The sequence below is a fragment of the Cylas formicarius genome, unplaced genomic scaffold (genome assembly GCF_029955315.1).
Source record: "Cylas formicarius isolate icCylForm1 unplaced genomic scaffold, icCylForm1.1 PGA_scaffold_6__28_contigs__length_40554024, whole genome shotgun sequence".
Lineage (NCBI taxonomy): Eukaryota > Metazoa > Arthropoda > Insecta > Coleoptera > Brentidae > Cylas > Cylas formicarius.
The window spans coordinates 21,386,834-21,402,056 of NW_026844347.1; the positions used below are offsets into that span (position 1 = coordinate 21,386,834).

Sequence of the window (15,223 nt, forward strand, 5' to 3'; positions counted from 1 at the left end):
AAGATCATAGCTTATACATGAAACCAACTTGGAAGAGATTATTTTGGGTGTGCCCCTTTTTGCTGTGTGTTTTATATGTTTATATATGTTTTCAAATTTAATTGCCTAGTTTTGATTTTTGGGAAATGGACCATAAACGTACCACAGAACAATCAACAACATAGAATGACGGTGTGGACGTTTCACGGATGTCTATCAAATCAACGCATGTCAACGAACTTGCTGTCATTGGAATCAGCTGTGTGTTTATCTTGTCTTTTGAAAGCGTATTTTTCTATTTTGGATCAACCTCAGATTTTTTCACTTTATTTCTCCGAGTTAACTTTAAACATCGCTATCGTCCGTGTACGTACGTACATTTTCGTCATAGCGTAAGTTTGCAGTTATTTGATATGTTTCGGCGAAATCAACGGCTAAAAATGTTAGTTGTTAATATGAGCCCCTGAGTGCGTTTATGATTTATCCGATGAAATATGTTTGTCAAACCTGAGGAAGTTTTGATAGCCAACGCGTTTTGGTATACGGCTCATACATCAAAAAAAATTTTGTTTACAGAAAAATATTTTTTAGGGAAACTGAAGAATCTTCAATATATTTCGTGTTGCAACATAGGAAAGGTCATGGAACAGTTAAAGGATTATCTTCTCTTCTTGTTGGTACCATGGACAGTATTTTCGATACCAAACCGGCTCCTTACAGAATATTGCATCAAACCCCTAATTCTGAACTATATCACTGTTTGTATTCTACATTAGTTTATATTGAAAAAATGTAAAAAGTGTGTGTTTTAGTGGTAGCATGTGCTATGACAAGAAACGAAATCCTCAAAGATTGGGACTGGCTATTCAATAATGTCTGTGGCACACTTCATTCATTTGAAAGTGAGGAGGATGTAACTGAATTTGTGATGTGCAAAATTGAGTCTGTTATTGCTGCCAATCAACAAATGGAAGTTGATGGTTAGTAATAAAGATTATGTTTTTAATATAATTAATGGTAATGATTTAGTTTTTAACGCATGTCAGTATAACATTTTCTGATTTGTAGATGATGATTCGAAAGCCTTTAAAACAACTTCTGAAAAATTCTTGAGACTCTTTGGGCTTTCTAAAGAGGAAAAATTAGTAAATTATTATTCTTGTAGGTAAGTGGTTAAGTTGCAAATAAGCTGTTTTTACTATTGAAGTTGTAAAGGAAATTCATGTAACTCCAACTATACCTTTGAGTATGACGCCATTATCATTTATTTCATGGTTCATTATTATTTACTCAGATAAGGGGCATAGGTTGGTATTTAATATTCCTTATCTTTATCACCATCTTTGTAAATAAAATAATGGGTAATGAGTTTTGTTTCTGTATTTAATAGTGCAGTAAACAGCAAACAACTGAACCATAAAAAACTTTATTTTTATGTAACTTAATTATTTAGCTTGAGTTGAATTTAATTTTGGTAATTTTGCAATCTCATGGGATTTTGATTAGTTTTTATTTTCAGTCTGCAAATTACATCTTACAAGGCGTATATGCAATATATATCACCAATGCATTTGGGATTGGGATTTAAGCGGATTGCAAATGCAAAACTAGGAAACCTATAAAATTTGAAAATTCAGTAATACTAAATACGCTTTACACACACTGCATATTTTTTAATTTCAAGTTACTGTAATTATGATGTGCAATTTTGCTAGAATTTTATTGTTTTTTTTCTATTAGCTTAAAGAAAGAACAGCATTAAACTTTGCTTAATAATTTATCTGGTTGATGATTTTCATTAAATCTTTTTGTTTTTGATTGAAGCTACTGGAAAGGAAAATTGCCTAGGCAAGGTTGGATGTATATGTCTATCAACTATTGCTGTTTCTATGCATTTATTTTGGGAATGGACACAAAGATATGTATAAGATGGTCTGAGGTAACCAATCTTAGTAGAAAGAACAGCTTAGTATTTCCAGACTCCATTAGAATTGGCACTCGAGAAAAAGAATATTATTTCAGTATGTTCTTGAGGGAAAGTGAGGCCTTTAATCTCATGGAGCAGTTGGTAGATTTAGCTGTTAAGCGGTAACTTCATTTTTGCATTCTAAAGGATGAAAATAATGTAATTTTTTTAGGCTCATTGATGATAAAAAAAGCTATCAAGAAGATAAAGAGTTGTTAAATAAGTTGAGGTTATTACTATGATCGTACAACTAGAAACTTTGTACTAAATCTCACTCATTGCAGTAAAAATGTTCCAAAAAAAGCATCATTCCTCAAACGCGATCTCGACGCACGGGTCCAGTCTGAAGCATACCGTATGATGTTCCGTTTGCCTGGGGACGAAAAGTTAGATGGGTCAATTGACTGTACTTTGCTGACCCCATATAATAAGAAACACGTATCAGGTCGCTTGTTCTTGTCACAAAATTACATTTGCTTCGAAAGTCGTGTAAGTGATAATGATTGATGGGTGCATTAGTCCACAATTAATCTTTTTTAGGTTAAAGCCCAAGTAGGGCTTGTTGTTCCCCTCAGAGAAGTAATAGTCGTTGAGAAAGTTGAAAATAATGCTAGTAACCAATCTTTGGATAAAGCTATTATTGTGACAACTGGGAACTCATTAAATAAGACAAATTTCATTTTTGCTCAAATATTGGATCGTGATTTTGTTGTCGACAAGATATCTGAGCTGTTATCACGAACTCGGGAACTAAAGACGTGAGTTAAAAATATATGTAAGGTATGGAAATATAAATAATTTAATGAGCGATTGCTGACCCCACACTGATGTCAAATTGATACTTTGTTAAGTTGAATTTGTATTTATAAATTATAATGTTTATAATAATAAATAAATCTTTATTATAATATATAATGTAATAATGACAGTAATAATTACTATTGACATTTTCTGGATACTGCGCCAAAATTGCATGTACTTGCTGATGCTGAAAAAACTTGTGTAGTGCTGAGAGAAAATTTTTGTTGTGTGACTATGAGAGAGACTATAATATATTAGTAATAATATTTTAATTTATGTATTTAACAATAAAGGTACCAAAAATGATTCATGATTCTTTTGACATGTTGGTAGATTAAGTAATAGGACAGCTACAGCAAAACTTGACTCTCTTTTTTTGTCAAAAGTCTTTTTACAATTTGTTATTAAGTTCATCAAGTCAGACATTATTATTTGCCATTATATTGAGTAGCAAATTTTTAAACATTATTATTCAATTGGAAAACTATTTATTTCTCGGCATTCTATTTGCAGCCACAACTTTTTTTTTGTTTGTTTGTAAAGTAACTTTTCCCAACAACAAAACATTCAAGAGCTATTCACATTAAAACAGGCTTTCAGCGATTATTTAGCAAGCGACGTCATGGTATCAATCGATTGAGCGGGTTGTTAGTAGAACGAGTAAGCTTTCAAACAAATCCTAATTAAGTTGTCTATTAGTTTCGACTCGTCAAGCATGAAGAGTTTCACCAGTTTCTCGGATTCTGAATCCATTTGGAAAATGCAGCAGGCATTAATGAGAGTGTTTCCTCTGAGCCCTATTCCAGACGTAAACAAAAAACAGCAGCAAAAAACAAAAGAATGGGAAGAACATTTTAATACTTATGGACGGGGCGTGTCAATGTATAGAACCACCGAGGTGGCTGGTTTGGTCTTAACTGGCATTCCAGATCACTTGCGGATGGAGATATGGATGGCCTTTTCTGGTAAGAAACAGGCATTTATGTGTGCACTATTGGTACCGATTCACAAGAGTGGTGATAAGAGCATAAGAGAATAATAGAGGCGTTTACATACAGTCAGTGGTTCCTAAATCACTAGATAAGTTATTTTGTGAGAGACTTTCCTGGCATTGCAGGGGAATTCTGACTGATCAGAGTAGATCTACCCTAACAAATTACTCACCTACCAACAATCTTCATTGAACGCCTTTGAGGGGCGTGGTCAAGTTGATTGTGTCTACACTGATTTCTCAAAGGCGTTTGACTATAGGGATAGGCTGGTGCAATTTATTCAGTGCTTCTAGTCTGGTCGTACTCAGTTAGTTCATATAATTATGTCTCAGGTAAAATTGATATTTGTTCAGGAGTCCCCCAAGGTTCTCACACTGGACTCATCCTTTTTAACTTGTTTATAAAAGATATTGTTAGTGTAGTTTCGGAATCGCAACCTTTTGTTTGCGGATCATTTGAAGATATTCAGGAGGGTTGGATCGCGCGAGGATGCTCTGGTGCTTCAGAGGGACATGGACAGTGTGTCTAGGATTAATAGTCTTGCTTTCAACGTAACAAAATGCGGTCGTATTAGCTTTAGTTGTTCATTGACTATGGTTCACAATTGATATACCATTGATGGAGTTGAGATCGAGGCTTTTACTAACATTAAAGACTTGAGTGATTTCTTGGATTCTTAACTTAAGTGGAAAACAGATCTATGCGAATCCTTGGGTTTGTTGTACGCAATAGTAGCCAACTTACGCCATATTGCTTTAGACTCCTCTATATCTGTTTGGTCTGCGCTAGACTGGATTATACTTCTGTGGTATAGTCTCAACATTATGCCTGTAATATAGGGAACATTGAAGCCGTTTAGAAAGTATTTTTAAGATCTTTGACTTCAAAGGCGCATATCAAAATCTATAATCAGATCAACTACAGTATTTAACTAAGGCCTTCAATATTGATACTCTTCAAACCAGAGATTCTCTTTAAGATTTTGAATGGTTGATATTATTGTGCAGCTCTTTTACATAGCATACAATTTAACGCATATTACAGAAGTTGTGATAACTCAATGTTCCGCATACCTTACCCTCGCACAAGTTATGCAGTTTATTCACACCTTACTAGAATGCTGAAAGCGTGCAACTGTCTAAAGCTTGATCCTTTTGTTGACAGCCTCCGCTCATTTCGTTCTGATGTGTCCGTTTGAGTGCTTCCATTTAATTCTATTTACTGTTAAATTTTTTGAATTGGTTAAATCGTAAATATATTAAAATTAAATTGTTTTTTATTTATTGTTTAAGGTGCGGCAAACATCAAAGCATGTCATCCGGGATATTATAGGTCACTAGTAGACAGAGCACTCGAACAGCAGTCCACTGCTAATGAAGAGATAGAGAGAGACTTGCATAGATCGCTACCAGAACATCCGGCGTTTCAAAATTCGATAGGCATTGATGCATTACGCAGAGTGTTGTGTGCTTATGCTTTACACAATCCTAGCATAGGATACTGTCAGGCAATGAACATTGTAGGTCAGTATTCATGTTGCCGTTTTAGTAGATTTTATTAGTTATTTTGTTATTTTTTGCATTTCAGCGTCTGTTCTATTAATATACTGTAATGAAGAAGAAGCTTTCTGGTTGTTAGCCAGCCTCTGTGAGAATTTGTTACCTGATTATTACAACACCCGAGTGGTAGGAGCCGTTGTTGATCAGGGCATTCTGGACGAATTAACCTTGGAGCATTTGCCCACCCTACACGACAAACTCAACCAATTAGGTTGGAATGTGTGCTCATGCAGGCCTTTCAATCCCAATAACTCCCATACTTGATTGCAGGCATGATGAACATGATCTCACTGTCATGGTTCCTAACCATATTCCTATGCGTCATGCCTTATGAAAGCGCAGTCAATGTTATGGATTGTTTCTTCTATGATGGTGCCAAAGTAATTTTCCAGGTGGCGCTGATGGTGCTAGAGTGGAACCAGGAGAAACTATTACTTTGTAAGGATGAGGGTGAAGCCATGCAGCTACTTTCAGACTACTTGATGGGTGTATTCAATGACGAAGGGCGTGGAGCAATCAGAAATAAAAGTTACGATGAGCAGAAACGAGTTAGTGTTGTAGTTTTAGTCTGTCTTTTTTAAAAAATCCTTTTCATAAAAAAATGTATTTTTTAATTGTATTATTTTTGGTTTATTTCGTCATAGAGTGTATCAATTCAAACTTTAATATATGAAGCATACAGGGAGTATGGCACATTAACTACCGGGCAAATTGAACGTTTGAGATTAAAACATAGACTGAGGGTTGTGCAAGACTTGGAAGACACTTGCGAGAGGAACATATTGAGGAGTGTTATTGGCGACGGTTATTTTACACATCAAGAACTCCAGGTGCGTCTTTTTATTTTAGTATTGTTACATCTTTATGTGCTGATATTTTACAGGAATTACTGAGTCTAGTCAGAGAAGAAATATTCAGTCAGAAGAAGCAAATTAGTGAGAAACATGATCCCACCCTGCAACCTTATGAAGCGTACAAAGTAGACTTTGACTATTTCAAAATATTGTTTGCCGCCCTGTCACCATGGGGAAGGGGTGAAACGGCTGAATCTTTGGCTGCCAGGATATTCAACGTAAGTTTTTGTAAAGACTTTAACGGCAGTTAAAGTTAAAGTTTAAAATATGTTTTTTTTTTATATTTTTTTCGCAAAAGTAAAATGATTATTATTATTATTATTATTATACTATTAGCCAGTAGGCGGCAAAGCTGGTCAAACTGCACTGTATTATATGCATATACACTATATACAGAAGTCACATATTGACACTGCGTTCACTGTCTATTTACAAAATTATCAAGTCTATTCTTCAAGCTGTTCAGGGTAGGTGCAGTCACAATATTATCTGATAAACTGTTATACTTATTTAGAACACGTTTTTTTAAAAAATGTTTGGCGTTAAAGTCTGTGAGAGAGTTCAGTACACAAGTTTAGTGAATGGCCCCTTAGGTTATTGTTATTTTGATGAAAAAAGTCAATATCATATGAGTAGTGGCCATGCAGGACTGAATAGCATTCAATTAAGTCCCTCCCCCCCTTCTTCACCTTTCTTCTAAGTTGATTAGGCGAAAACATTTTAATCAATCTTCATATGGCGTTCCTTAAAGATGGAGGGATTTTTGATGCTCGCCTCTGAACCTGTTCCAGAGGATCTACTTCCTTTTGGAAGCGTGGAGGGAGACCACACCATTACAGCATGTTCCAGAACGAGTCTGATAAAACTTTTATAACCTCAAAGAAAAGATTCTTGAAATTTGCAGGGAATGGAAGTTAGATTGATTGGTCAATAGTTGTTTGCGAAATATTTATTGCCTTTCTTGTGGATCAGAATGACAATTACCTTTTTCCAACTGGGGGGTAGTTTCATTTCGTCTATATATGGCAAAAAATAATTTATCTATGCTATGCAAAGTGCACATTAAATTTCGTTGATTAACTTTTTAATTTATTTTTTTGGGGATTCTTTATTTTATATTAGTAAGGGTACAAGTATACCAGGCATCAATATAGCTCCTATAACAATTATAACTGACAATATGCACTTACTGATTATAAGGGATTTGTGTCTTGACTTCACCTAAACTAGAGACTGGACAATTCATAAATTGCGACCATAACATTGCCCTAAATGCTACTTACGATATTTGAAAATTTCTCGTTGCAATTTATATAAAAGTAACCCTGTTTGCGAGAAATTTCCTAATCTGGCGACAAAATATTACCTTGGCCAAGTTTTATTGGTAGGTGTGTTATTTTTATTTTTTAAAATACTTTAAATTGCATTGTTACCCTTTTTTACCCATTTGCAAAATAAGTAAATTCATTATATATTCTTGCATGCTACATATCTAATAAAAGGAAGTAATGGACTCATGTGACTTAAAACTAAAGAAAACATAGGAAAATATATACAATTATTTTACTTCAAATGACAAAATACTGTAAATTTTTCATTTAATATTTCAAAGTTGATGGACGCTAACCGGGATGGATACTTAAATTTTCGCGAGCTATCCGCTGCCTTGGGTCTCACGTCGACCGCTGACGCGTCGCAAAGACTTAAACTGCTTTTTGCTATACACATGCCTCCCTTATTATGCATGTCGGACATCGAATCTCCGGTGAAAACCGAGTCTGGGGCGGAGGTGGCCTCAGAAGCGACTGATTTTTTCAGCAATGTGGAAAAGAGCGTGGACAGTCTGAGTTTGACAGATGACGCGTCACCCACCGCTCACGTGAGCGCTAGATTTACTTGGGGGTAAGTGTTAAATTTAAATTTAGTCGATTTCCAGTGTTTGCATTGCCGACCGTTTTTTCATTTTCAATTTTTATAATGTTTTATAAAATTTAGTAATATATCCGAATTAATTTAGTAATTAATTAGAATTAAGGGCTAATAATTGAATGAAAATGATTTACTATTTTTTTGTAGGACTGGTAGTCAATTTCTCTCAGGAAATACTTATAGGTGTTTTATTTTTAATGAGAAGTTGTTAGCTTATTGGGAAAGTTTAGAAAATATAAAACAATATCATGTCTATTGTACGTAAGCGAGAAAGTTACATTAAAATATTATGTAGTAAAATTATATAATAACCAAACGACCCCTATAATATTCAAATTTTACACAAATATTTTATATCGAAGTTGAATTTTTCTTCGAAAAAAAGTAAAATCACACTAACACTGCCGTGTACCAGCTAAAATTATTTTTACAAATTGCAATATGTCTAAAACTCCATTTAGTTTTAGACATATAGCAATTTGTAAAAATAAATGGGACAGAAAGAGTGGAACCAAATAATTTAAAAAAGTATTACACTTCCACTTAGTTAGACTATGTTTTAAAGGCATCTTCATCATAGCTTTTAATAATTCTGCCACAGAGTGAGAAAGTTCCATTACAATGAGGCCTCTATTATTTCTTTTTTTGTGTTATATATTAATGTAATTACTTTATTGTTACAAGGTTCTGTCAGAATCCCAATCCCCTTCTGGAATTTCGTGGTCTATTTGCTTAGTCGAAACGCCAGCTCCATACCATGTTGCAGTTCTTTCACTCTGTTTGTCTGGTTTTGATGCTCTTCGAACCAGCCTAGTTAGCAAGGGTGGGGGTATTGGTTCCTGTCCCTAAAAAGTAACATGTTTATATTTTGTAGACGCTACTGGAATAATCTTCCTAATTTTAATGGTAATTTAAAGTTACTTCTTACTTCTTACTTACTTGAGAATTACTTTGGGCAATACTAAAAAAAAAAGATTTATATTTTTTTTTAATTTGTTTTAAACTTCACTTAATGTAACATATTTCTTTTCACGAAATGAGCTGAAAAATGTACGAACATAAATTGAAACTAGAATACCACATGTTGCTACTGATACTATTGGTTTCTAGAACCAAGAAAAATAGCCATATATGGATTCAACATTTTTTTAGTACATTATTTCCAGCAAGGAATTATTTTCTCAAGCTTTATGCTGAATTTATCTATTTGGCTCTCTTACCTGCTTACCTATGATTCTGTAACATTCTTTGACAATTGTTGGATTTACATCATTTAAACATTGTCTTGCTTCCCTTTCTATGTCACTCTTAGATTTTTCTTGAAATTTCATTCCGGGAATGCACTTTCTATATTTTCGGCACTTGTAGGTATCCTGTGGTTTTGGATAAACACAATAATTCAGTTCAGGCACTTTTGGCTTCCATCTGTCGAATATAGACGGGTCACACGATTTTTCCACAACATATTTTGATGGTTTAGTATCTTCATGTTCCTTGCTTTTGAATCTCACAAGTCTCGTTGTTATAGGTTTTGATGCCAAATTTCTTGTTTTTGGTAGATTCATAGAAGCGCAGTTAGAGTACGGAAATTCGAATGGATGGGATGAAATGATTGACGATGAAAAATATTTGGCATTGACATTGTTAAATAATTTCCATAGAAATACTGTTGCTTTGATTTGCATATTCAAGCGGTGGCCACTCAATTTGTTGGTTGTGAATTCAGCTTTTTAAATAAATAATTTTTTTTTGTTAATTTCTGAGTGAAGAAAAATTTCATTGCTTTTTCCCTAGAAAAGGAACATACCTACCTATATGTGGCTGTGCCACCAGCATTTAATGCCCAACCATAGCTTATAGAGAATGGACATTTCACCTGCTTCAATCGGTTTGGCTGTAAGGGTAGGGTTGTTTCGGAACCTAATAGGTACTATTGGAATCTGAAATATTATAATGATGAAGTGAAAAAATATTTTATTAGTTTTTCACCCTTTTTTCAGCATTATAAATTTCTTTTGCTGTTTTTGTTTGCATGTTTTTTGAATTATAGGTGCTTAAATAATTTCGTTCAACATTTTTCTGCACTTTTTCGTACTTCTTTTCATTATTTCTAATTAGAGAGTATTTATCGCCCGCGTCAACTTGTTCTGCATTTACGGGTTGCTTTAAATAATTATAATGCATTTTTCTCATTTCTGTTTGAAGTTTTATTAGATCATTATTATCTAACTCCACCTCTAAGGGCATGGACAGTAATACCCTTATTTTTTGCTTCTTATTTTTTATTTCGATTGCCTTTTCGTTGCGTTCAATGACTGATTCTAATTTTTCTTTAGAGCTTGCGTCCTGTTTTGATACGTTTTCCAATTCTGTCTCTTTTAAAGTTTGTTGTGCTTTGTTTTCCTTTGCTACTTTAGTTATTGTTGTTCTTAATTTATCATTGGCACGCATTTCATTAAATTTATTTTTTTGTTTCATTTTTACATTTGATAGCGCTTCGTTTTCTGTTCTACTTTTACTTGCCGTTTGTTTGTCAGTATTTTTACTTTTAGTGTTAGTTGTTTTGTTCAATTGGTGTTTAATTTCAGTGCCACTGCTTTCGTGCATTTTTTCAGTATGTTGATTGAAGTTTATCGTTGTGTTAAGAATTTTTTCTTGGTAAAATTTGTTTCTTCTTGAAGATTCCACTTTAGGTTCTATTTTGGTTGTATATTTTTTTTCCAATTTGTTTACCTTTGTACCAATGTTTGCTGCTTTGTGTAGCTCATGTTTGGTTTCGTTTGAATGTTCTTCATTGGTATGTTTGCTTTTCATTTCGTTTATCATCTTTTTAAATATTTGTGTTGTTCCGCCAATTTTGTCTTTGTTTTTGTAAGTATTCTCTGCGGGTTTATTTTGTTGGTTTGGTTTCAGTAAATCATATTCAACCATCGTCCTCTTAGGTATAACTATAAGTAAATCGCCTTCTTTGTTTGCGTGATTTTGAAGATCATATATTTTTAAGTTGGATTTCATTAATTCTTTTTCGACATCTATCTTTATCGGTTTTTGATATTCGGAAGTTATTGTTAGCTTAACATTTTGATTCTAAAATTATTTGATTATATATGTAGGTAAGTATATATGTTTTTGTAATCTCACCTTTTTATTTTTTGTTTTCAGCGTCAATTTCTCCAGGATATTCATATACGATTTTTCTCCATTCAATTCTAATTCTGCCTTTTTATCGATATCCATCTCGAAATTTTTCTCGTTGAAATTGTCGTTAGTGGAATAATATTTCCACATTTCTTGACGAGCATTTCTTGCGCTTCCACAAGAACCATAAGGAAGATGTAAATTTCTATTAAAGCTTTGGCAATTGGTTAGCCATTCAAACAATACATTTACAGAAGTCTTGCAGAACCACATGGTATTATGAAATTTATGACTTTGTGATGGAAAATGGTGCGAAATGATCACAATTAATTTGGATGTAAATTGACAACAGTTGACATTGGACTGGTGAAACTTTTCTTGGGTATCAAAGCGATAACGCAAATAGTGAAACGTCACGACTGTTTACTTAAAAAGAAATACTCTGATCGTATGGGAATAAATTTAGTTTATCTGTTTATCTTTAAAAATTATTCAATCTTGGAGGTATACAAACATTTTTTTTTTGGAAATTTGATAGACCTCGTTTCCGTATTGGAAACAAAGATTATGTGCTTAAATCTTGTTGAAAAATAATCTTTTAAAATATTTTGCACCTGATATCTAGATATAAATGAAATACTCAGCAGACGTGCATAATCATATTAAAAAATGTTACTTTATTATTATTTTGACAAAAACATTTTTCAGTTTCAATTTTTATTTGTTACAATTTCCGTGTGACCATGTTTGTGAACTTTAAAGGGGGCTCCTGCGAGGTACTTCTTGCGTACAGCGTGCATCATGGGATACTCCTTAAAATTACCTCATAGACAATGTTTTTACCCAAAAAAAACCCACCTTTTTTGGCAAACCAAATTCCATCTTCAAATTGATACATTTTTCTGCATCTTTGGTTTTCCTAGAACATTTGAGGAACCTTTTAAATTCGCAAGAGGACATAGTGAATTTATCGATTATGTCTTGGCCTGTATATGGTTCGCAGATGTGTTTGCAGCATTCAGTTTCTAGAATTCTGGGTGCCATTTTTGAAGGACATTGTTCAGCTGCTTTTTCCCAAGGCAAGCAATTTCTCGGTTGGAGTTTGGGGTTCTGAGATTTAGTACAATCCGGGGTGCAGGGAGCTATTTGGGGTTGTCTTTCGGATTCGAATTCTTCAGGTTGACATTTGTTAGTATCTGGTAATTTGCATTTAATACTATCAGATTTATTAGAACGCATCCTAAAACTTTCAAATATTTTACACACTTCGAAGCAGAATCTAAATGGATCGCTGTAGAAAATGGGAAGAATGTTTGGTTTTCTATTGTTTTACTGGGGCGGATGTTGTTTGTAATATCTTGGTCGATAAAAGTAGTTGAAAACAGACTAACAGAAAACAAACTATATACTGCCACAGAATATTAAAAAAAAAACAAAAGGGTCATTTCATGCTCAGCTCTAAAAAATTCTTTTCTCTTTCCCCAGAGCTCGTACGCATTTTATGACCCTCATAAGCATCCATAGTGACGTTTCTCTTTCGATGTTACTGCTTACTTGCTGTTACAATTAAATAGTCTAACCGACGCTATGATATTTGTCTAATCCCTCACCTTATATTACTCCTTAACTGATCCAATCGTGTTTTGATCAACATGTGTTTTAAACTTGGTTTATGATGCATGATTTCTAACTGCAGCCAATGTAAATTGTTAACTTATTTGTTGATTTTGATAATGGCCTGAAATGAAGTAATGTGACAAATTGTCAAATTGAGTTAGACTTAAAAAAGTTTATGGGTTGGTCATAGTTTTATATTCTATTTCAGACAATTTTGCATGTAGATTAACCCTGGCACAAATTTACTTAAAACTTTCATCACTAAAATATTTTATATGCCGTGTTATTTTTCGTTGGTTTTCTGACCAAATTTTCGAGAAGCTTTATATAAATTATTACTTTTATTGTAAAAATTAGGGCTCTAATATAAAAAGGGCATCTTTCTATAGCTCTTCAAATAAGTTATATCCGATCCCAGGCCACACATCCCCAAAACTAAACATAAATATGATATACATAAAATCTTTACTGAACTAATTTGTAAACCAATCTTAGTGCTTAAACTGCTTGTTTTGGGGAAACTAACCAAAACCATTAGACTAGTTAGCAGACGTCGAATGATATCCAACTATGAAACACTTAGTAGCATATGTCCTTTCAGAAAAACATACGACTCTCAGTCGTCAATGGACAATTCAATCAGTAGTCAAAGCAGCACTACCGAGGCTAACTGGGAGGCAAAAAGTCTGTCACATTTGCGTAATCTAGTTCAATCGAAAGACAACAAATCTAACGTTAAAGGCAATCTCCGGATGCCTCAACCCCATTTCATAACACTGTGGAAGTCTGTCTATGATATCTTTCAAACAGAACCTGAAGATCAGGTAAACAAGTTGATGTTTATATTGCATTAGTGATATTCGATTTTTTCTTCCTTTTAGAATGTATATCATGCTATAGCAGATGTAGGTACTTTACTTTTGCAACTAGGAGACGTGGGCAAGCAGTTTTTTATCGCCCGTGATGAATCAGAGGACAGTCTGGCTATGGCCGTTGAGGAAGTGTGTGGGCGTACTGCTTTAAACGAAGATGTCGAGGTATAGTGTTATTTGAGGAGGGTGACCATATGACTGAATTGGCTTGAAAACTTTTAGTCTCCCGATAAAAACGGCAATCCACCAACTCCAAAGACCGAAATAAAGTGGTACATAACAGTAGAGCAATTCCTAGCGTCGATCTTGCACGCCGACCCATTGGTAATATTTTTCTCCAAGCGGTTCTCGATCGGCGACGGAATGAAAGTACTAAAAGGTCGTAGTTATGCTAGGGCGAGCTCTTATTGCGAAGAACCGGCATTAAGAGTTCGAAATTAATCAACCAATTAAAAAACGTAAAAATACCAATTTTTTTAGTTCATAAAAAATGTCTCCAAGCGAAAACATTTTCTGGTCTTTACAGCATAGTCATTTTGTTATTCGCAACGGTTAAAATATGATTGTATATTGCTATATTTTTATAAGTTTTTTAGTGCTACTAAGCAGAGTACATGTATATAAGAAACAGATTCAGGTTCGATAAGGGGCATTTTTCAGAACGTCTTTGTAAAATATTAAAAACTAATTTATAAATACTATGTATATTAAAAAACTATACAAAAAGTTTTGTCATTGTAAAAAACTAATTTTATTTTTAAATGAGAAAATTTGACCAAATTTCTCTGTCTTGAATTTAGCACCTCTTCCCAGAATCACCGCGAGCAAGTTCTTGGAATATCTGAGAAAGTATTGTGCATTGAAAATATACATACTGCCATTGTGTTTTCTTGCATTAATTTAGTCATAATTAATTTAATTAATTTCTGACATTTTAATAAATATGCTAGGTAGAGCAACAAACAAAAGAGAAGAGGAATAAATCAGTTTACCTAAGTTAATTCATATCTGTAACTTTTTTTTCGGTATTTTAAAGGAAACATGTTTTGAAAAACGATCTAAGTCACACCTACATCACTGTTAAAAGTGCAATATCTCTAGTGATTATTAAAAAAAAACTATTGTATTTTTGTCTTTATAGATAATAAATTTATATATACATATGTTTACACTTCATTTCTTCCAGTTTTCACACCCAACAATATACTTTTTTGTTAATTCTGTAGGTTCAATCTTGTACAGAATCTGCATAGAGGTTACTAAGGCTCCCTCATAAAATTACATTCATATATCCAGTGGTCTTGTTAACGAGTGTAATCATCAATGTGTTTAATTAACTAAAAGCAAACATTGAATCTTACTACACCTATATTCTTATTCGTTTGCGATTCGCACGACATCTTGCAACCAGTCATGAAAGCTTGCTAGTGTAAAGTGTAATTAACTGGTTGTCAAACTGTTTTCTAATCGAAGCTTTTTTTTTTCGAAGTTAAAAAACTCAGTTCACTTTAAGTAT

General features: G+C 33.6%; 2 protein-coding genes across 13 annotated transcripts; one reads left to right on the forward strand and one right to left on the reverse strand.

The window, feature by feature from the left end:
- The first annotated feature begins 209 nt into the window (after positions 1 to 209).
- LOC132703062 (TBC1 domain family member 9) lies at positions 210 to 14,870 on the forward strand. Of its 4 annotated transcripts, none has more exons than XM_060672103.1 (19): positions 210 to 349; positions 384 to 517; positions 571 to 737; positions 792 to 959; positions 1,048 to 1,144; positions 1,804 to 2,067; positions 2,118 to 2,174; positions 2,230 to 2,434; positions 2,486 to 2,703; positions 3,446 to 3,711; positions 5,031 to 5,261; positions 5,326 to 5,508; positions 5,568 to 5,845; positions 5,942 to 6,127; positions 6,181 to 6,369; positions 7,764 to 8,053; positions 13,437 to 13,659; positions 13,717 to 13,872; positions 13,930 to 14,870. In XM_060672103.1, exons 2-19 carry the CDS (start codon positions 474 to 476, stop codon positions 14,146 to 14,148), a joined length of 3,441 nt encoding a protein of 1,146 aa, XP_060528086.1. In that variant the 5' UTR covers positions 210 to 349; positions 384 to 473; the 3' UTR covers positions 14,149 to 14,870. The 4 variants fall into 4 exon arrangements, with proteins under 4 accessions (XP_060528086.1, XP_060528085.1, XP_060528087.1 ...); XM_060672104.1 differs by having other exon boundaries at positions 223 to 345; XM_060672102.1 differs by having other exon boundaries at positions 221 to 517.
- Positions 8,536 to 13,428, reverse strand: LOC132703063 (uncharacterized). 9 transcript variants are annotated; one of them, XR_009619024.1, is made up of 7 exons: positions 12,829 to 13,428; positions 12,077 to 12,458; positions 11,222 to 12,030; positions 10,070 to 11,167; positions 9,892 to 10,020; positions 9,309 to 9,806; positions 8,536 to 8,925 (listed from the first exon to the last, which is right to left on the reverse strand). XR_009619024.1 is itself a non-coding variant. In XM_060672107.1 (2 exons), the coding sequence occupies exons 1-2, from the start codon at positions 9,763 to 9,765 to the stop codon at positions 8,758 to 8,760; spliced, it is 633 nt and encodes a 210-aa protein (XP_060528090.1). In that variant the 5' UTR covers positions 9,766 to 9,872; the 3' UTR covers positions 8,547 to 8,757. The 9 variants fall into 9 exon arrangements, 1 of the variants encoding a protein (XP_060528090.1); XR_009619025.1 differs by having other exon boundaries at positions 8,540 to 8,925; positions 9,301 to 9,453; XR_009619020.1 differs by having other exon boundaries at positions 8,540 to 8,925; positions 9,301 to 9,839.
- Positions 14,871 to 15,223: the final 353 nt, after the last annotated feature.

Bases quoted from the DNA above. Each gene is read 5' to 3' on its own strand.
- LOC132703063 (XM_060672107.1), bottom strand. From the start codon at position 9,765: ATGCAAATCAAAGCAACAGTATTTCTATGGAAATTATTTAACAATGTC. The intron at 8,926-9,300 runs GTAAGAGAGCCA...GTTACTTTTTAG, and splicing joins ACAGAATCATAGGTAAGCAG to GGACAGGAACCAATACCCCC.
- LOC132703062 (XM_060672103.1), top strand. From the start codon at position 474: ATGTTTGTCAAACCTGAGGAAGTTTTGATAGCCAACGCGTTTTG. The intron at 738-791 runs GTTTGTATTCTA...TGTGTGTTTTAG, and splicing joins TAATTCTGAACTATATCACT to TGGTAGCATGTGCTATGACA. The intron at 960-1,047 runs GTTAGTAATAAA...TCTGATTTGTAG, and splicing joins TCAACAAATGGAAGTTGATG to ATGATGATTCGAAAGCCTTT.